Raw genomic sequence first — 22,822 nt, 5'->3', positions numbered from 1 at the left:
TGACGGGCGCAGTGGCGGTGACCCTCAGATCTTTGCGATTTCGTTTCGTCACTTGGAATCATAAAAAAAAAACTCCGCCACCAGAAATGTACCCGCCGCGTGTTTCGCTTCTCTAAGAAGCATATTCAGTAGTTGTGGGTTGTTCGATGTTAACAAGTTAATTTATTTTCATCTTTATTAACATAGATTTCCTCGAAGTAATGCCTAAGTCTATTAATTGTTTCCTTCGTTGAATCGATACCTAATTGGGAAATAACTCTGTACGTAATTACGAGAAGGTTCTGTATTGCAGGAGTTCCGCTAGGAACCGACCTTGAGACCTCCTGCATGAGAGGTAAATGTTTGGTTTTCAGTTCGAGATTTCAAACTCGAATTCAAATAATGGTAAGCGACACGCCTGTCCATAACAGTTTAAATCGCAAAACTCTGAGGGGTACTGCCACTGCGCCCGTCACCCTGATACATAAGTTGATTAGTCCCATGTGCCAGTAATTTCACCAGCACCCTTGCACCCCGTTCACACGGCTTTGTACTGCACGTTGTTTACAGTATAAACCCGAATCGAATAAACAGTGACGCATACATTAGATATAGAACCGTTCACACGGTGTTTGTCCTGCAAGAAACGCACACATGTACAAACGCACATCGAGTACTGCAAAAGAACGTGCAGTGCAATGCCGTGTGAACGGGGGGTTACCCTTTAAAACCAGAACGCAGTAATACTGACATTTCTGCTTGGCGGAAAAAATAGGTAAGGTGGCAGTACTTACCATGACGAACTCTTTCACAAGCCTGGTGAAATTATAGGCACATGAGACTTGTCAACTTATGTATCAGTGCACTACCACTGATATATTGCGACATGAAGGTGACAATTACACTATAGTTGTAATGGGTTTTTCAACAAGAACCATTGACTTACAAATAAATGGACGACGGGTCTAAAACAAAAACCACGAAAAAAATGTCCCAAGTCAACCTATTTAAACGTAGTGACATGTAAAGGAGTATGAAAAAGCTAAAACGTTGAATTTAAATTGTAATGTCATCGCAGTACTGTCTAATTTTGCTTGCTTCGCTGTCAGTCGAAAAAACGAAGACTAAAGCGTGAATGATGCTCTGTATACGATTTTAACGCCCTATAAGTTCGGACACTTCTTAGCGCGGACCCGACGTCCATAAAATTATAAGTCAATGACAAGAACGTTGTTTTGTAAATCCTTATGCCGTTGGCATTGCTGGAAATGCGGTTACGGTCAATGGATTACGCTATCCAGAGATGTTAACAATTCAATTTTATTGAGGCCTATTATTGATGATATGGATATCACTAACATGTGGTTTCAACAAGTCACACAGCCATTGAAACCATGAACTTATTGCAAACCAAATTTCCCGATCGTATAATTTTCAGCCGTTAAGTGGCCAGCTCGATCATGTGATTGAACACCGCTGGATTATTTTTTATGGGGTTGTGTTAAAGACAGAGTCTATACGGAGCCAATCGGATCTATTGCAGCCTTAAAACTCAAAAATCGTGAGGTGATTAACGAAATAGAAAACCATTTTGTCAAAAAGTGATTAAAAACTTTGATGAAAGAATCGACATCTGTTACTGTGGTCGTGGTGGACATTTATCAGATATCATTTTTCATTCATAATTGCCAAACCTTACTTTTTTTATTACAATAAAAATTTCAATCATTGTTATTATTAGTACAAAGATCGAACACTCAGAAAAATTTCCTTAGATCCGGCCGGATTCGAACCGACGTCTTCTAGCATACCGTGTCAGGCGCTATACCAGCTAAGCCATGGAACGAACCAGCGGACCTCACGAATTTTTCTATGTGCCTATTCTCGTGTCTTTGTATTTGGTTTTTCAATGACTTTTTAGTCGTAGCGCCATCTATGAGAAATCTATGAAAGTTTTATCATTGTCATCTAAATTTATTGTTTTATTTTACAAAACTAAGTTCTTGTTGAAAAACCCTTTCCGAAACAGGCACCTTTTCCTTTAAAACTTCGGAACACAGCTTCATGTTCACATTACTACTTGGCGGTAGAAATAATTGAGGTGTCAGTACTTCTCTGGGCGAATTCCCAAGGAGATCTACTGCTACTAATATTTAAGAAAGTAAAATGAGTTATTCAAAGGCCTTTAGGCCCACCTTTGCAATATAAAAAATAATAATAAAGTCCCGAATCCGCGTGGTGGTCTATGGCCTAAACCTTTGTCTGAAAGAACACCCGAGTTGGACGTACAAATGGGTTGATGATGTTAAAAATAGATAAAATGAAGAAAGTAATATGTTCAGGATTTTTCATTTTGTATTTATCGACTTTCAAATTAGTACAGATTTTGTGTATAATTACTAAACAATAATTTTATTCTCACAATACCAGTGTAATCATAAATTTTAATAATGATTTGTATATTCTACATTACTACCACCATGTTTATATTATTAATTCTTACATTCTATGCAGTTCTAATTATTATATGAAAAGTGCTTCCATTATATTGTCACTACTAACGACATCTTGTGTAATTTTCTTGTACTGCTTCAGTTGAATTCAATATAACAATGACACTTTTGGTTGCATTGAAAGAACTCGCAAGTTAGCTAAGTTTAATGTAGTTTTGTTATTTTGTGATAGATGGCGCTACCTTTAAATTTTTATCCACTTTTACCTTCAAATATAATTTTATTATCATCAAGGTTTAAAAATGTTTCCTTATAAATCGCTTGGCGATGTACTTTGCGGAAAATTCACTTGTAACAAAAAAGGGAATTTTTCTTATGCTTTTAGAGGAAAGTTATAAAATTTCAGTTAATACATGTTGTTTCAGGAACATAATGAGTCTAATATATTATTAATAAAAGAATAAAGCTGTAATAACAACTTTACTTGGCGCTATGTTCATGTCGAACTGTGTATCACAAAGGATTAAATGAATTATGAATTATGAATTATGAACGAAAGATGCGGCGCGGCATCATAGATATAGGAAAAAAGGGGCGAATAAAAAAATGCCTGATAATAAACTAGTAGCAAACAATAATTTTAAACATTATAATCTACATAAAACTATAGGCGCTGTTGCCTTTCTTTTGTTTCACCACGGCGACAAATCAAGGCAGTCACGACCAGGTACGGATTTCATGAGTGGAGTGGAGTAGATGGGGCCGCAACTTTTTGTTTCATGTTGTTTCTATGACTTTTTAACCGACTTCAAAAAAAGGAGATCCAGAGGTATATATTACGCGATAACTCCGACATTTGTCAACCGATTTTGATAATTCTTTTTTGTTTGAAAAAGGGCACCTCAGTAGGTCTCATTTAAATTTGAAGAAAATATTCCACCCCCAAGGGTAGCAAACTACGGGTTGAATCCGGTTTCGCGCACTTCATGACATACCATGAACTTTTGAGGTCAATTTTTAGTAATCTGTACTGAGATTATTATAAACCCTCTGTGTATGATCACAAGTATGACCGCATATGGTTTATTATAGGTACCAAGTGTACAAAATTATAAAGACTAAAATTGAGCTTCGCATTACGACAGAACATAATTAATAAATATTAGACAACATCACACACGTTGTTTTGATCCCAAAGAAAGTAGCTTAAGCACTTGAGTTAAGGAAATTGGAAACGACGACGATACAACAAACACCCTCAGCCGAGGCAGTATACGAAAATTAGTGTTACTACATTGTCTCGGCTGGGGATCAAACCCGGGACCTCAGGGATGGCGACACAGAGGTCGTCGATTTTCGTCGTCTCTAGGTAAAATTTGTATCGAAATAAAAATGCATTCTCTTTCGTAAAATACCTCCATTTTTAATTCAATTAATTTATCCTAATAATAAACGTTTATTACAGAATAAATTGGTATCAATACATAAAATATTGACTAAATACTTAATTAAAATCGAATTTTTATATAATAATTACGTTTTATAAAAATTCTTAAACCTAAAAAAGTATAAAACCAATTTCATTAGACAGTCAACCATTTTGAGTGCTTTTTTAAAAATTCAAAATGGCCAAATTTCTAATTTAGGGACTGAAATTTTTACTTAAAATTTATTAATAAAACATACGTATTTCGCTATTCATAATTAAATAATATAATTAATTGTAATATATAAAAATATTGCAATACCACATAGGTATTTAAAAAATGTATACACGCTATAAAGAAAAATAAAACATTAGATGATGTGGCAGTTTGAATTTAAAGCAATAAAAATATACAACCAATTAATATGAGTACGATTAACACATTAAAAAACTCTATAAGTATATACCAATGACGAAGAGCGCACAATCAAAGAATGTGAACTAAAGGACCTTTCTATAACTGGTCTCCAATTAAGCAATTCCCTATACGACTGACGAGAGAAGTGAATTAGAACTTAGGTAAAGTTTTCTTTCCAAATTCATAATCATTTATTACCAACTGTGTACCACCATTATATCAATTGGATCACTGACGTTTGCAACACACACAAGCAGATTGAGAAAAGTGTCATATGAGCTCCTCGTCACTGGTACATACAGGGTGCTAATAAATTAGGCACTGATGCCATTAGATCCACAATTACTTACCTCATTACAATTACTTTGAAGTAATATAATCGCCATAAGTCTCATTGTCAAATTTAGTTCTTCGACAAATTTAAGAAAATAAGATAACTACTGTTCATAACAATATCCCTTAGTGATGGAAACATCTTCCATGTTATCTTATGAATCCTTTTAACTATCACTGATCACTTCAATATTTCAATAAAAAAGTGGTGAATTTGAGTTCTAATGTTTTCGCGTCATTTCGTATATAAATTTCGGGCGTTTTTTACAGGTCTCACAATCATCACACAGCTAACCTAGTCTAACCTTTCAACCAGGCTTGACCATGTCACCTGTAAAGAAACCTAAAACATTACTTGAAAAAACAAGTAAATGTATTATGTCCACATAAAAACAGAAATAGAAATAGTAACCATTTATTCTAACGCCACACTATAAAAAAACACAAAAAGAAAGACTAATTTAACTAGAACAGAAATAACACAACAGCGTAAAAGCATTTAATGTGTGCGGCTGTGGCGTGTACAAAAGGATCCCATTCAGCTAAAGTCACAACCAAGGCTAGATTGTGACGCTGGTTTTCAATGGGCCCTAGCCGAGTGAGTGAGCGTGACGGACGTATGCGCCCCGAAACAGAAAATAAAATAAACTACGTAAATACTTATGTCTTATGTGTGTATCGTGTTATTGCAGTTTGTACTCTTATATCGAATAAATACTTACATAATCTTTGCAATATATACATACAGTTATAAGTGTGTGTAGTGTGAAAACAAATTAATAAAATATTGAATACATATTTAAAGTATAAAAAGTTTTATTGATTAGGTAGTCTTTGCAAATTGATCCTTCTGATGCAAAATGACTTTAGAAATATGAGTACCTAATTCGTTAGCACCTTATATATAATAGGCATAGATCATAGAATGTAACCTATCTATTTACAGAATTTAGTTTTATAAATAAAAATATCGTTTTTCGGTCGAAACATTAGAAAAATTTTTGTTTTTTTTTAATAGTAACCCCAGCGTGAGAACTTTTCTTATTTAGTATATTAAAGATTTGTAGTACTTTGTCATATGAATTATTTTATATCAACACGGGATTTATGTCAATTTATGCTTTACAAAACGGAGTCCATTCCAAAAAGAATTCGTGGGAATATAAAATTGTTATTGTTTATAGAAACAAAGTTAAAAATAATGTTTTACATTATATTACACTTTTGTGTTTTTTTATATATAAAACAGGATGTTTTCGAAACAAAAAAGTATTTTTAATTTTGGAATGAAAACCGGGAGTATTTTTCCTTTGAATTAAAAAATTTCGAAAAAAAGAAAAACAAATTATGGCACATTATCTTCCATATTAATTATTTGACATAATATTTTTGAAACATTTTTAAAAGTACAAGAAAGCAAGTAAAAACCTACAATAATAACGTCATAGATAGGTATCAATATTTTTGACTACAAAAAAAAACTACGATAACGTCAGACCAAAAAAACATTATTTTTTCAACGTGTATTTTATCAACTGACTGAATTTGTATGAGGAATTGTACATTTTAGTACAACACATGAAAAATATAACCTTACATCTATGACGTCATTTACAGGCAATACATTTACTAAATTCACTTCTTTCCTTCCACACATTTGCAATTGGCACTGTGTTGGTGAGTACCAACGACTTCAGAAAAAGAAGGATTGAAGGTCACTCCAGGGGCTACATATTGGGGATTCGTGCCACTACCTGACGTTTCATAAGTTATGAGTTGTGGTTTTGTAGTGAAGGTAACAAGTTTCGGTTTAGTCGTATATGTGAAATATTCTGGTTTCGTCGTGAAGGTCACTATCTCGGGCTTGGTAGTAAAGGTAACGATTTTGGGTTCAGATTGGAACACCTTTTTCTCAGCAAACGAGGCACTGTAACTATTGGTTATAGGCCCTTTGATTTGAGCATTGAAACCTGAAGAACCAACGTTGGCAGCTTCGCTCGAAGAGAACTGGTTATATTGGCTTTGACTGAACTGGTTCTGTCCGAAACCGCTTTGACCCTGCGCGAAACCACTCTGGCCCTGTCCAAAACCACTCTGACTAAACCCTGCACCCTTAACTCCAGAAGCTGCACCTTTGACACCAGCAAATCCTCCTTTAATGCCAGAACTTTGTCCAGCGAAAGATCCACCTTTAAGACCAGTGTTGATCTGTGCAAATCGGTTCTGGGACAACAAGGCGGATCCTGAGTTGTATTGTGCGAATCTAGCGCTTTCGATCAAACCAATTGCCCATTCGTACCATTCTAGATCGAATTTGTAGAATGCTGCCAATTGATTGCCGAGCTGACAACCTGAAAACAAAAAAGCCAGGATTAGAAACATTGTACACCTTACATTTCAGACAATTAACAACATGGTGGCTGCGAAATTTTAACCAAAAAGCTTCGGGTGGTCTTCAGGTAGTAATCAAACATTATCAATCATAAGGATTCTATTAAAGACAGGATTTCGTAAAACAGTTTCTGCCTTAGCGCCTTCGTGTGAGGTATGTGACCTAACTCAGCTTAACGTTGCGAGGCAACCTCGCTTATGACCACGTAAAAGAGAAGTCCAGAAATAAATTGTTCATTAACTCTATTCGGTGCACCCAAAGCAACACCAGCTGTCTAACTCCCTGTACGGTGAATGACGTCGAATTTTATTCTGTCTGTTCAACCTTTTCAGTGTTATTGTTTCAACAACTATTTCTACTAATTGCAGAATTAGAAAGAAAGAAAGTTTTCCAGTCGACTTATGTCACGGACTTAACATCCATTTGCACGAAACGCTTTGCTTCCTTCTTCGCGTACGGCATAGGAATGGAATTAATAAAAATACTATTGTCATCCTTTTTTCCCGAAAACTAAAATTTTGGGTTCCCCTTATTGTGCGTCTAATCTCCATTTAAGAAAATGTCGTTTCAGTCTGTCTTTTGCCTTACGTGGTTAGCCGTCAGCTATGAGAGATCTGATAGGTTGTCATTTTCTATACTCTAGCAGATCTTACCCACAAAACAAGGCTATAAGTTGACTTCGGTTATTTAAAATATTGTAGATTACTAACCTGAATCCCAAGAGTAAACTCCCCGTAGTACAAAGTGTCCATCTCCCGTGGTGCAAGCCAACGCACTACCAATGTCAACCTGAAAAATAAAATTAGTTATCGTAAGACTTCAAGTACGTGATCTAACAGTACTATCTTTTGCAAGAGCCTCTATCTTTAGTTCTTTTAAACAACATACCATAGAAACATGGAAAGCCTTGGTAGCCTAATGGTTTGACCTACCGCCTCTAAGCAGAGGCCCTGGGTTCGAATCCAGTTGGCAACTTTGAGTTTCTCCATCCATCATATAACCAGAAATAGAGACGAAACATTATTTAATTTGTTTGAAAACTTGTCTGCCAAAACATTACGGCGATTACTGCGCTCCGATTGGCAAGCCCGAAAAAGAAACGACTGACGGGGGTGTCGTCAATTGTTTCACTTCAAATCGACTAGTTTGACTTGAGTTTGCTAATTATAGCATCAATATAGCGTCCATTAGGACGAAAATTGAAAAATTACGATTATGGATGGCCCTTATTTCGTCTCTATTTCTGGTATATACTCGATGTTGTTACTTTAGTTCAGAATAAGGTGGTTTGCATTAATATTAGACGTAACTAGTTGACGACCATGTGACCATGGAACCTATAAAAGCCCGAAGTTTGTTTACGGTCAGATAGAACACCTCAACGGCACTCCTGGCAAGCCATACAACTGGCACACCGCGATAATGAGCAACCGATCGTGGAAAAAAATCGGAGTCTATACTTCTACAAGCTCTTCACTTCATAAGACAGTTACTATGTACATTAACAAATGATAGTCGGCGAACCGTTGCCTACGTGGTTTCATCACGCATGCAATAAAATTCTGAGGAAGAATCCGAAGAAATAGTTTATTACCAAATGCGACATGTCAAGGACAATTTCGAGATCTTTGACTAAGTATCATGTATTACGAACCTTGCAAATATTGTTAACGGGATTAGTGGGCTGGCCACAAGCACAGCTTTCCTGGTCGTATTGCTCCAGAAGATGGGGATAGTCCTGCTGTAGCTTGGCTTGGCATTCTCCAGGGTTGATAAGGGAGATATTCAGGCTATGCATAATGCTGCCCGCGAGGTGAGCTGGTGAAAAAGGAGAAACAAAATTAAAATCTTGTCTTATTTTGAATGTTGCAAGAACACTTTCCTCCAATAAATAACGCACACACTGACATAGCCCCGCACTTGGGACACCCTGTGTCGCGGGTGCTATGGTCACACAAAAAACAATTAAAAATGACACCGAAATTTACGAGAGAAATAAATGTAGGCCATATTAATATTTCTCCCGGCCAAGGAATAGAGCCTGGGATTTTGCGTGTCAGGCCTGAATGATAACCTTTTGGCCACGAAGGCGGTTAATTTATAGCAGATCCTAGGTTGGATTATAATAATATGGCATTCTTGATGTGATGCTGCAATCAGGACAATCTGCCAACTATCCATCTTCTCCTCTGTCGGTCCCTAATTGCTGAGTATTGTGACTTTGGGTAAGTACACCCTCAATCAATCTTCTCCACTGCACTGCACTCGGTCTTTGGCTAGGTGGAATCCGACGAACACTGATACTGCCAGACTTTTAGACACCTGGTCACAACATCGTTTCGAACTTCGACCTCTAGGTCGTTTGCCCTCTATCCTGCCCGTAACAATCACGCTCTCGAGACCATCAGCGCTTCTGCTCGCAATGTGTCCAAAGAATTGCAGAATGCGGAGCAAACAGACGGAAGATAAGCGTTTGTGATTTTTCAACTGCACTTCCTCAAGCACGGATGTGCAGTCCAGGGAATCCTTAACAGGTGACGCCAACACCTCATTTCAAAAGCGTCCATTCTTTGCCTGTCAGCGACTTTAACCGTCCAGGCTTCTGCGCCATATAAAAAAATGTTAGCTTACAGGCGGTAACTTTAGAGGTTGTTTTAATTTAAATGAAGTTTTATTGCTATATCATTACGAGTTTATGTGATGTTCTATGTTCAACAATGTTGTTTTGTATTTGAACGGCAATTAAAACACAGACATCATTAATAATAAATTATACAATTTTTTATAGTGAAGTTCACCTTGCCCTTGAAAGATCCTCATTAGATATTACCTGGTTAATTGACATGGCTTAACCAAGATCTTTGGAACCCGTTACAGTGACATCGGTTTGATTATCAAAGGCATCAGTCACATGAGCGAGATTCCTATTGCAATTGCAATTGTATGCAGTTGGCTTAACAGCACGGTCACCGACCTGCTGTTACAAATTGAAATGTTAAATGTCTTTTTCTACATCCAATTCTATAAAGTCCCAAAATAGGGTAAAATAAGAGTCTATATCTTAATTAATAAATCTTTGCACATCATTTTAATATGGCCATATTTTTCTCTTTAAGTACAACAGAGAACCTGCAAAATTTTGGTTTTTAATTGAAGCGCTATTTGTTGTTAAATTCAGATTTGTCCCAAAATTTGCAATTTATTCAGATGTTTAACGACACGCCGCACCGCCTGCTGCTCCGTCAGTCGCCATCGGGCGCTGTGTCAAATTTTCTCCGCCTGTTCTTATTTTATTCATATTCATTTACAGCGCGCGGATTGCCTAAAATGTAGGGTCGCATTGAAATATCCCTCTTTAAAGTTCTGCTTGCTATGGACAGGCGTGCCGCTTACCACCTAGCGCACGATTTGATCGTCCCGTCACTCGTATCAATAACGATATTTATTTTGTAATAATTATTAATACAAAGATCCGAACACTCAGAAAAAAATCCTTCGAATCGACGTCTTCTAGTTTACCGTGCCAGACGCTATACCAACTAAGCAACGGAACGAACCAGCGGACTTCGAGAATTTTTCTATGTGCTTGCGTCGTGTCTTTGTATTTGGTTTTTCAACGACCTTTTAGTCGTAGCGCCATCTATGAGAAATCTATGAAAGATTTATCACCCAGTTATATTATTTTTATAATATTAAACGCAGAAGCTATCTAACAAATGATTTGAATAAAGTTTTTGCAATGCCGTTGGGGACTTAGCCATGAACCTTCTTCGACATTATGCAGGTTTCATGGAAGTACTCCTTCAATCTCAGCGAGAAGCAAATTTTTCCCGTACTAATACGGTTCATTTTGCGTATAGCGGCCGGGACACTGGATTTATTACTGAATTAATTCTATTTGCACGCTCCATGGCAACCCGTGGCCATGGAGCGTGCAACCGTTCCGAAATATCGGGAAAATAAAAAGAAGTCATACCGTGGTAAGAAACCTGATATTAGTGGTAATCATTTAGTGAATAACCACGAAAGTCTTAAAATCGAAATCAAAACCATTTGAAAAATGTACATATATGGTAATAGATTCACGTGTTATATTTTTGATATAAAAAAATCATTGGTATAAGTAAAGTACCAATCGATACAGCGGTTTTCTTGTAACTTTATATTTGTTTTCTATCGTGAAATTTTTTAGGAATTGTGTTTTCACGTCGTATATGAATCAGAGTGTGTCCTCAATTTTTTAACTAACTTCAAAAAATTTCAAAAATTCCATTTCAAATTGAAGAAAATTTTCCACCTCTAAGGGTGGCAAAGTAAGGGAGGAATCCAGTTTCGCACACTTTCCGGTAACCGATTTCAATAAAATTTAGCAAATAGATGTGATTCCACGAATATTCAACTTATTCAACAATTTGACTGTTATGCGAAAAAAAATATGCATAACTTTTTACAGGACTCGAATTACCGACCTCTTCATTGTGAAGCAACATTTGGGCTACCACATCTCTAGACAAGACGATTACTGCTTTATTATAATGAGGTATTTTGAATAAATGTTTAATTAGCTAAGTAACTACAGAACTAAAGTTCAATGTGAACAAATCCTTACAGTTTGCGTCACTATAGCCTCTACATTCTTTAGCAACGTGTTTATCATTTGACTGAGGACGGCCAGACCGACGCAGGCAGACGTTGTATAATGTTACGCAAACCGTCAACGCACTAATACCTCATCGGTTACAACCTGTTTAGTAGCTCCTTGTGACAGAGTTTGTCCAGGGAAGCACTGCCACCTTGCCTATTTCTGCAAGCAGTAATGTGATCATTACTATGTTCCGGTTTTGAAGGGTAAGGGTGCTGGTGAAATTACAGGCACATGGGATTTGTCGGCTTATGTCTCAGATCTAAGATCTTTGCGATTTAAAGCTTTGACTGGCACTGCATCTGTTATGGAGTGGCGTGTCGCTTACCACAAGGCGCACGACTTGTTCTTCCCGTCACTAGGTGACATCCCGTCACATATTATAAAAAAATCTTTCTCGTTGGTTTTCTCTTTCTGTTCGATAGATTCCATCTATTCTTCCTTAGTACCTTTCTCTCTGTATCATTGCCCATGTCCACAGTTAACGTCTGACTGTCTCGAAAGACCTACTTTAGCTCAGTCAGTACGGTATGGTTGTGTCATTCTTTCGTGCAAATTCTCTAATGTCGTAGAAAAATGCCTTATTGTACTGTTTTGGAGTGCAAAAATGATTGCCGCACTTGTAGTACTATTTCATATCATCGATAAATCTTATTTCTATAAATTTTTGATGTTAATCTTTCGTCGTAGTTCAGCTACTGGCCGCAATATGGCAGCACGTTGAATGAAATTTCAATATAAATCAAAATGTCGCAATAATAATATTGAACTTTCAACGATATGGCGACTGGATAAAGTTTAATTTATATTAACAATCCCGAATTTTTTACATCTTTTTAAATTACAAACTACGGCCAATTATTATCAAGATTTCGTGGTGTTTATCACTTGTTTTATATATCAATTTATATCAATTTATCATTATTTATATCAATAATTGTCCGAATCATAAGAGGGAAATTTTAAATTGACTGTGTAAAGTCACTTTTAACTTAACTATTTAATTTACCAAAATTATTTTAAATGTCAACCGGCAAACTTGCTGCAATTTAGTCACCACTTTAAGTGCTTCATTCGAAACCTAGACATTTAACAGTTTAGTGTTTAAGTTAGGACCTAGGTTAGGTAATTTGATACTTAGGTATTAACGTCACAACATTGCTGTAGACCTAATGAAGATAAAAACTTAAAGTTTATAACTTATTTTTAACCGACTTCAAAAAGGAGGCATTGTGACCCGAATATTGATCCTATTTAAATTTGGTGAAAATGTTCCACCTCTAAGGCTAACAAACTAGGGGATGAATCCAGTTTTTTCCGTCTTTTTTTTATAAAAAGTTTTTTAACTATTCGCACTGCTATTCCAACAGTGTTATAACTCTATGTGTATGTGAATTTCAAAATTATACCATTATTTAAATTTGATCCTCTATCGTCAATAAAACTGTCTTTAGATATTGTAAGAAACGACTTAAAGATATCTACTTAACTCAAAATGAGACACGCTTTATGTGAGCTAGTTCTGGCCAAAATAGTATTCAAAAATATAAAATTGTTTTTTCTCTTTTTTCGTTTTAAATATATTTGGCAAACAGGAACTTGTTTGTAATAAACTGTGACCTATACATACATTTTCATTATCTTTCATGGGAAGCGAGTAATTTGTTTTTCGTCGATTCTGACACAAAATACACTTTTTGAGTTAATACGCTATTGTATTAACAGTGCGATTTGTTCTAACTATTACATTATGCTTTCTTAAAAGCTTTATAGCGGTAAGTAGCTTAGGTGAACAGTGATCGTTTCTTATGGCGAGGTATTTGATGGCTTGTAGCCTAGGTTTTAGGAGGTGAGGTGTCCCTCAATCTGCACGCTTATAATAACCTAATGTGAATAAAATAAGAACGGAGAAAGCGCGGGACAAGCGCCCGATGGCGACTAACGGGGCAGCGGGCGGAGCGGCGTGTCATTAAACCGCTGGGTAATTTTGGAGTTTGGGGATAAATGTGAATTTAACAACTACAAGACTTCAGATGAAAACCAAAATTTTGCAGGTTCTCTGTAGTGCTTAAAGAGGAATAACTCCATGTAAAAATCATGTACAGTCAAGAGCACATCAAGCGTGACACTTTGTACTTTGGACAGTTTCTTATCGTAAGCGGCATAGAGTTGGGTTTAAGTCTTAAGTGTCAATTTTTATAAGACTTTTATTTAATAGTAAATACCTAAGTCATGTGACCTAGCAAAACAGTTTCTCCCGCTTCTCCTCCAGTGACTCGTTTTAATTGAGAAGTCCACGGGTCGAATCTCTGCGACAGCATATACCTATGACTTTAGTTTGAAAGTTTCTGTATTTTTTTTTTAAATAAAAATTATTAGTGGTAATAGCTTTCGCTAACGGTAAAGGCAGCCATGGTAGAGCCAGTTCGAATCCGGGCTTGCACCTCTTTTGCTTGCACCAAATTTAATTTGAAATTCATGTTTATGGCAATATATGTAGTTGCTTATCTGAGATTTAATAATCCAATCCACAACGTTGGGATTGAGTAAATTAATTCAAACGACGTATTGTGTATGGCAAATGGAATAATAGCCATCACCTTGAAAAAAAACAAAGACATTGATGACTCGTAACTGATTTATTTATTCACAACAGAAGTTACAGCGGAAGCCAAACCTCTTATCAAAATGTAGGTATATTAAATAAATAAAATTGACTTTATATACCATGCAAAACATATAAACTTAGAACATATAACAAAGAAGGAAAATAAAAAATTCAAATTAAAGTAATAAAAAAAGTATGTCAAAAGGGTCCATGACTCAGCATCTGAGCACACGTTATTCAGCTATGGCCCACAACACATTTTGTTACGGATTTTTAAATAATTATTACCTTTTTATAAAACAACATCGACCTCGAAAGTACGTGGAATTACTTCTATTTGCCAAGTTGTCATTCAAATCGGTTACCGGGAAGTGCGTGAAACCGGATTCATCTCCTAGTTTGCCACTTAGAAGTGGAATATGTTTTTCAAATTATACTTGGGACCAATACTGAGATAACCTCTTTCCAACAAAAAAGAATCATCTAATCGGTTCACAAGTACCGGAATTCTCGCGTAACATACATACAAAAAAAAATACCGTCGATTTGAGAACCTCCCCTTTTTTTGTCAGTTAAAAAAAAGAAAATACCAATACGAGAGAGTCAACTTGTCTACCGAATCATTCAGAAGATAATATTGTCATTAATAATAATATATTTTTATATTTTAAAAAACCTCTGATACAAAATAGTGACTTCAAAAAGTTAACGAAGTCAAGTTAACTACTCGTCGATACCAAATCTTTGAACGCAAACATTCCTACTGAAGTATTTAAGGAGTTGGGTACTTTGCAGGACTTTTTAGGGTCTAATCTTTAGGACATCCATAATGGCTACCTCAAACGACAAAGACTAAAATATATTTTCGAAATAACCTAGACAAATTCCTAGAACCGTATTTTAACAAATATTTTTAATATTCAAGTTAAACTATCGATATTTGTTTAGTTAACAAGTCATGGTCATATTATGTCATATTTAACTATGATAGTGATGGGAAATAATGGTATTACGGATATTACGGGTACTGGTATTTCGGGTATCTGTGATTGATTCATCGTCAAGAAGTTATTATGACGCCATCTGTGGTCGAGTGGCTTGTACACCGGTTTTCATGGCGTCGCCATCTCTGAGGTCCCGCGTTCGATACCCGGCCGAGACAATATAGAAAAACTAACATTTTAATATTGTCTCGGGTCTGGGTGATCGTTGGACCGTCGCTGTTTCCGATTTCCGAGTTGTCTAATATTTATTTATATATATTATATTATTTTATTGTAAGAAGATGGTAGCAAAGCGAATTAAGGACTTTGGGCCCGCACTAGGAAAACACTGTGTCGCAGGTGCCATGGATATACATAGACAACAACAAATTACACCCAAACTCACGAGAGCCATACAAATATTCCTCTCAGCCCGGGAATCGAACCCGAGACTTCTGCGTGACAGACCAGCGTGGTAACCGTTCGGTTACGGGGGCAATTCATCATCTATCATTCAGATATTCATCTATTTGACTCTAATTTCTAACTCATGTACATTTATTAATATTTAGTAGCAATACGTCATGTAAGAACCCTGCATTTCAAACAACGAACTACAGCCTAAACCTTTAATTAAGAGGAGGCCGTGCACAGCAGTGTGACGTAAACTAAATCAAGTTATATTTTACATAATCCAATTGTAAGTAGAAAAACGAACATCCACTACGTCGTTTACATATGAAAATAACTTAACAATAAAACGAGATCCATACAAGTTACAAATTAAGATGATGAATGAAAAGTATACCAAATACTAGTTACCATACAGATGCAGGCAGTCTGTACCATTCTCTATTAAATACGCAATAGTACGTAGTCGCAGTTCCTAACATCACAACAATATTTTAAAAAATCATACATATATGTCCAATATGAAATAAATATGTCTTCAAAATTAACTATATAAAGATTTTTAATTGCAAATTGATTGTTTTCCTGGTTCTTTTTTCGACCTTTAAAACAATTTCAAATTAAATTTTTTTGCAATGATGTCATTGTTTATACATCTATTGTTTAATTTATATAGGTGGTAGAAGATCAATGGACACTGCGGTTCACGCGGCAATGACGGCAGCAGCCAAACCGGTCGGGAAATAATCGAAGACAGACGCTGTTGCGCCAGATGTCACAATGTGCCATCCCTACCACTGTTTAAGACTAGATACAACCTGAACTCGAATTAAAAATGTATCCCGTATTGAATGGGTTCTATTGCGCGTGTCGAGCGCCAGGGACACTGGCTTTTAAACATTTCTAGTTTTACTTTTAATTATTAATACAAAGATCGAACACTCAGAAAAAAATCCTTCGATCCGGTCGGATTCGAACCGACGTCTTGTTGCATACCGTGCCAAACACTGTATCAACTAAGCCACGGAACGAACCAACGGACCTCACTAATTTTTCTATGTGCTTGCGTCGTGTTTTTGTATTTGGTTTTTCAACGACTTTTTAGTCGTAGCGCCATCTATGAGAAATCTATGAAAGATTTATCACCCAGTTAGTACCTTTACAGCTACCAGTCCGAGAGAGATGTCGCTATTCACTGTATTAATTAAATTATTATTGAATTGATATTCAATTCTATTTTGTGAAATTACTCCACTAGTTTGTTATAATTATTAATACAAAGATCGAACTCTCAGAAAAAATTCCTTCGATCCGGTCGGATTCGAAACGACGTCTTCTTGCATACCGTGCCAGACGCTATACCAACTAAGCCACGGATCGAACCAACGGACCTCACGAATTTTTCTATGTGCTTGCTATATATATATATTAACTTTTTTTATAATATCTAGTGACGGGACAAACTGACCTGAGACATAAGTTGACAAGTCCCATGTGCCTGTAATTTCACCAGCACCCTTACCCTTTCAAATTGGAACGCATTACTGCTTTCCACAAGAAGCTCTACTGCTATTCAAATTGTTCGCACCCCGCTGGATATAATACGTTTTTACAATAAGGTTCCGAAGCATAATTACATTAAGATTATCATTTACATAAAAACATTTTAATTGAAAAGTCATATTACAAAATTGAATACTACGTGTTAGATAAAGATGTATGGAAAGACGACATGGCTCTAGATTCTACATAAATTTGACTCGAAATGTATTCCATAGCATTTAAATTTATTTGAAAAGTGCAATTCCTAGAGTTTCTTGCTCGTCAAAGTCAGCGTAGTGAACGAGAAGTAGCTAAAAAGTAACGTTTTCAAGTGTAAATTTATTTTACCTATGGAATAGAGGATTCTTTGACTTTGACTTTGAATAGTAAAAATGTATCAGTAAATTTAACAGAAAAAAGAAACATCGGCGCAGCGCATCTTTAGAACCTTAAAAACGGATTTAAACGATACCTGCTTACAGCTCGACCATGACCCCAAAATCCAGGTTTCGCTTTCATCTTTGAATTCATCGATGCGAAAAAGCGAAATGCCTACATGAACATTGCATTCTTTATACAGGGTGTTCATTTAAATTGTGCGCATATTGCGAGCCACATCATACTCTTGGTATAATATAAGTTTTTTTTAAAAAAAACCTACCTCAAAATTTCGTGGAATTACATCTATTTGTCAAGTTTTACTGGGAATCGGTTACCGGATTCATCCCCTAGTTTTTATGTGTAATAAGAACACGAAAGCGTTACTTCTTCCTGTGGCCGCTAGAGGCGCTGTACAATTTGCTATATAAAATTGTTTATTTACACGATCGCTAGCGAAGGCTGTCACTATATACAATAATTGTCACTTTTTTATTGACAAAAAACTGACCTCAAAACTTTGCTTCTCGCCTTTTTTGGATTTCCACGGGATCCCCTCGTCAGATTTTGACTTCTTGGTGACAATGGGATTATTACGGACCCTTTTGTACATTTTATACTTTTTGTTCTGGTTGTCATGGTGATTTATTCATTACATGTATTGTAGTCGACTTTTATTTGCGGAAAATATTGTTTTTAATTTGTGATAGCCGAAACGAACTTGGAACAGCATCGTCGGCACCAAGGGCCACCGCGAGTGTATAGTCTTTCAAATAAAAACAGAAATTTCAAAATCGGTCCACAATTGACGGAGAAATCGGAAAATATAAATACAGCCTAACGCATGACCTTTGCCTTTTTTTTAAATTCTGTTTAAAAACGGTATAGTCATGGTCAAGAGCCCGGGTTTTAAACCCCGGCTTTGTTAACTCCGGGTTTAAATCGGGTTAAAACCCATTAACGCCAAAATTCGAGGGCAAAATCTGTTCACAACTAAATAATACAGTATATGTGTTGTAAATCGAGTTTTATTCAGATTGAATGATATTGTGACAAAATATTTATTGCTTTCTGGTCAAAATGTATTGGATCGATTCGCTTGAAAATAGCGTTGAAATCAATCTCTCTGTATGAGCTGACGGCGCTTAGAAGGAGCTTGTAATATATTTCATTCTAGACGACTTCATTCTGGCCCTCATGTCGGGACGTCGGGGCCAGAGGGGGAGAAAATAACACAGTAACTTCAGCAACATTTGTAACAATCGTTCCGAAATTTACCGCCAGATGGCATTGGCATAGAAAACAAGATTTCTGAATCGCGACGTTAAGATTTTCCGTAATAATAATTATATAATATCGTATTAGTAACCACAGTTTTTGAAATACAAGAATGTGTAAAAAAGTCATCTATCCTCAACACATAAAAACCTAGTTCTGGCGATCATAAAATTTACTACATTTGAACCATAGGTTAACGTTACTTAACATCGTCGTGTGACCACATTAGGATGAAATCAAGGTTTTTTATATTTCAATATGTTACTAAAGACCTTTTAAAAGATAGTGAATAAAATGGAGATGGAGAAATGAAAATCGGAGACATGGACATTTTATGGTGAACTTTGGCTTGTACTAACTGAATATCTAAATGTAATTTTTTATTTTATTGAACGTCACGATGTTTATCTACGAATTTTGTGAAATTACTGCACTAGTTTGTTACAATTATTAATACAAATTAAGAAATAGACTTCTCTCAGCGCTACGGAAAAAAGCGTTAAAAACAAAAAACAAAGATATGCAACAAGGATATACAAAAATTCGGGTCCGCTAGTTCGTTCCGTGGTTTAGTTGGTAAAGCGTCTGGCACGGTTTGCAGGAAGACGTTGGATCAAAATTTTAGTATTAATAATTATCTAAATGTCAATTACTACAATATAATTATTTACAATTACAATATTATTTACAGTTGCGTTATTGTTCATAGTTGAGCTCTATTTGCAATTACACTATTATTTACAGTTGTTTTAATGTTTACAATGGCACTCTTGTTTACAATAACATTATTACACGTCTGTGTCGTCTACTATGTTCCATGCCATGTGTTCTCTGTTGCCGGATCCACTGAAAATCAGTGTTGTAGCACTTGCAGTGAGACGACATTAAGCTGAGTGGATGAAGGATTCCGTAACAGCACAGCATGCACACTTTATGGCCTATCATTAAATTTGATTGTTGTTATCTTGTTCTTCTTCTTCGTGTATTATTTGTGTGTGTATTATCTAATTGTTATGGTTTTTTTCACTAAGATGACGTCTGGATTTGGATGCCTCAGGGTGCTCTAATTGTTTTGAGCTATCATCCTTTTTAACCGACTTCAAAAAAAGGAGGAGGTTCTCAATTGGACTGTATTTATTTCGTGTTTATGTCACGCGATTGCTCTGACATTTATGAATCGATTTCGAAGATTCTATATTTGTTGGGAAGAGGGTACTTCAGGTCCTAATCAAATTTGAAAAAAATATTCCGCTTCTAGGGTGGCAAATTTAGGGATGAATCCAGTTTATTGGATTTCACCTACTTTCATACTTGGCAAATTGACATAATTCTTCAAACTTTTGAGGTTGGTTTTTTTATAAAAAGTTATTATTATAGCTATACTATAACTGCCTGCATGACCAAACGGTTCAATTCCCGGGCCGGGAGAAATATTTGTATCGCCTACATTTATTTCTCTCGTGAGTTTGGGTGTGATTTGTTAAATAAGTTAAATTTGGGTGTCAATGGCACCCGCGACACAAAGTTTCCCTAATGCAGGGCTATGTTGAGTGTGTGCGTTATTATTATTGTTGTGCAAAGAATTCCACTTACCTTGCAGAACCTGTTTTCCCCATCCAGTAATAATGCATTCTCCAGCACCATTATAAAAAGCGTCGAGGGTTTCTCCTGCACGAGGAAGGCAGATAGGGTATATGTTCTTCGCGAGACGTAGATTCTCTGTCAGTACTAGGATCGCCGCATCGTTGTGTAGTGAACCTGGCAGGAAAAGGGATTGACAAATGACGTATCCAATTGTATATATGACTCCTGGGTACTTAGTCACTATAGACTAATGATAAAAGCCATGTGACCTTGAAAGATAATCATCAGCGAAAGGAGAAACAGGAATCTTACCTGTCTTATAGAAGGGATGCCTTAAGATATTCTTGACCTGCACGATCTGGAAGGGGAGTGGCTCATCGTCGATTCCCAGCTTCCATTCTCCACCCTTGATGAGGACATTTCTTGCATCCAGACTGTAGAAAGGCCACGTAGTAATTTCAAAAGTCGTGTAATCATGATAATCATTTTAGAAAAAGAAATAAATTTTAGTATCATAGACGTCTGCGCCAGATTTATCGAATCCTGTCTGGTTCTGGTGTTCTTCCAGAAGGTGTTCCAGAAGCATTAGTGAATTATGTATGTTTTAGCAAAGTTATGGACGCCTGCACTATCTGCGGTTGCAACACAGAACTTGCGGAAGTTTTAAGAAGACAAACTTTAAATCTACATTACATACTGGTTTAAATTGTGGAGCAGAATCATAAATTTATATGAAATTTTGAATAAAACTTTACAAATTCTTGAAGATGGTAGGTGCCGTAGTACATTTCTAGTATACTATACCAGACCACCATCCAATCTGTATTCAAAATATAAAACCATCTCTACTCAGTGCCTTAACATTTTCTGGTTAGACCACGACATTAAATATTTCCCTTCTTTCATTGAAATAACTTAGTCCAGATCTACCACTGCCTCTCTTTTCAGTCGAGTTTCTCTTGTATGATGCTTCTAAAAAAGCGGTCGTGTCTTGATGCTCAAATATCGTTCCCCTTCCGTTTATGGAGTCTAAATAAGAACCCATAAATAACCTTACCCTTCAACGCAAGAAGCCGAAGTGACAACCACATCTGGCCTGGTGATTACACCTCCGCAGAGAAGACTTTTGTTGGTCTGCAGAAGTACCATAGCCTGCCAAGGGATCTCCGCAAAGTCTACCTCCAGCTCGTTACGATTGCCGTAAGGTTTTTGGCCCTGATGAAAAAAAGAGGGCTTATAATTTTCATGGACAAAGAGAAATAGATGCTTAAGCAATGGCTCAGTGGCATCAGAATTTCAGCTTTATATTATACGTCTTATGTTTAACACGTGAAATAAGTCGAGAAACAACAGAGTATATACACTATCGATAATCTTAGCCTATCCCTAAAACGTCATTACTGAGACAAAATTCGAGTTTCGCACTGCGACATTGCGATCTTCAGTACCTAAATCAGTAGGAATATTTACTCTTTGACTCTCGACCGGCTATAAAATTAAACAATTAGTGATGGGCACGTATCTATAAAAAGAGATAAGTTCAAATTCAAAAGTCATCTTTAGGTAGAAGCATGGCTACCCTTGTTTTATTTTGTGTTCAAAGGATCTTTGAAATATTTTGTTTAGGGTCCCAATAATGTCTTCGGGGTCACTGGACTCTATTTATTCCTATGACGGCCCACACTGATTTGCAGAACTAGATTTTAATCATATAATTATGATGCTATTAGTCAATTAATCAACATCTCTTCACTTCGTTGAAAACTAGAGTTATTATAAAATATATATTTATATATTGGTTTTGCTCCAAATCGTATCAGGTACCGACTCCCATTAACCCCAGAGTTCAACCAACAATGTCGTCAAGTAAATAATTAAAAACCAGTTATTAAGCGTTTCGAAAGAATTTAATAATCTGATGACATTTGAAATATTCATTTTAAGTTAAACCACGGCAGTAATTTCGAAATACCTATGCACATGGTTGGAAGAACCCTTGCCTTGTGAGGCGAGGGATCACAAGGTTGTGACGTTAATTTCCACTACTGGTTTGGACCTTTTCTTCGTTAATATCATAAAGAATATTACAAAAAGGTACTACCAGCCTTAAACTGGTGATAATAATTTGAATAACCATCAAACTTCTGAAAAAAAAGAGCCATCTCTTTGTATATTTGTATTTGTATCTGTCATTAGTAATGTGATTCCGATTTTTGAGGTATATCTTAATATTCCTAACACTATCCTGTAATTTCAAGTCCAGAATGGATCGCTCCATTTCTCTTAGACAGATTTTGAGTTTAGTCGTTTGCAAATCAGTTAATGTCCAATTTTGACGCTCTTAGTTAAAATTAATATAAGCATAATTTGTTGGAGCATGGTTGGAATTTGGGTT

At 36.1% G+C, this 22,822-nt stretch overlaps 1 protein-coding gene across 3 annotated transcripts in view; it reads right to left on the bottom strand.

Annotated features, from left to right (window-relative positions):
• Positions 1 to 5,187: 5,187 nt before the first annotated feature.
• Positions 5,188 to 22,822, bottom strand: part of LOC113225702 — a 98,558-nt gene continuing 80,923 nt past the window's right edge. For all 3 annotated transcript variants that reach the window (XM_026458103.1, XM_026458104.1, XM_026458105.1), the window contains 6 exons: positions 21,485 to 21,642; positions 20,740 to 20,861; positions 20,437 to 20,601; positions 8,656 to 8,819; positions 7,712 to 7,790; positions 5,188 to 6,960 (listed from right to left, as the gene is read on the bottom strand). In XM_026458103.1, the coding sequence (XP_026313888.1) occupies positions 6,245 to 6,960; positions 7,712 to 7,790; positions 8,656 to 8,819; positions 20,437 to 20,601; positions 20,740 to 20,861; positions 21,485 to 21,642 (1,404 nt within the window). In that variant the 3' untranslated portion in view covers positions 5,188 to 6,244. The remainder of the gene's footprint in view (positions 6,961 to 7,711; positions 7,791 to 8,655; positions 8,820 to 20,436; positions 20,602 to 20,739; positions 20,862 to 21,484; positions 21,643 to 22,822) is intronic.

This window comes from Hyposmocoma kahamanoa, unplaced genomic scaffold (genome assembly GCF_003589595.1).
Source record: "Hyposmocoma kahamanoa isolate Upper Pololo Valley unplaced genomic scaffold, ASM358959v1 170, whole genome shotgun sequence".
Classification (NCBI taxonomy): domain Eukaryota; kingdom Metazoa; phylum Arthropoda; class Insecta; order Lepidoptera; family Cosmopterigidae; genus Hyposmocoma; species Hyposmocoma kahamanoa.
The sequence above is the reverse complement of the archived record's forward strand: the minus strand, read 5'-3'. Positions and strand labels throughout refer to the sequence as shown.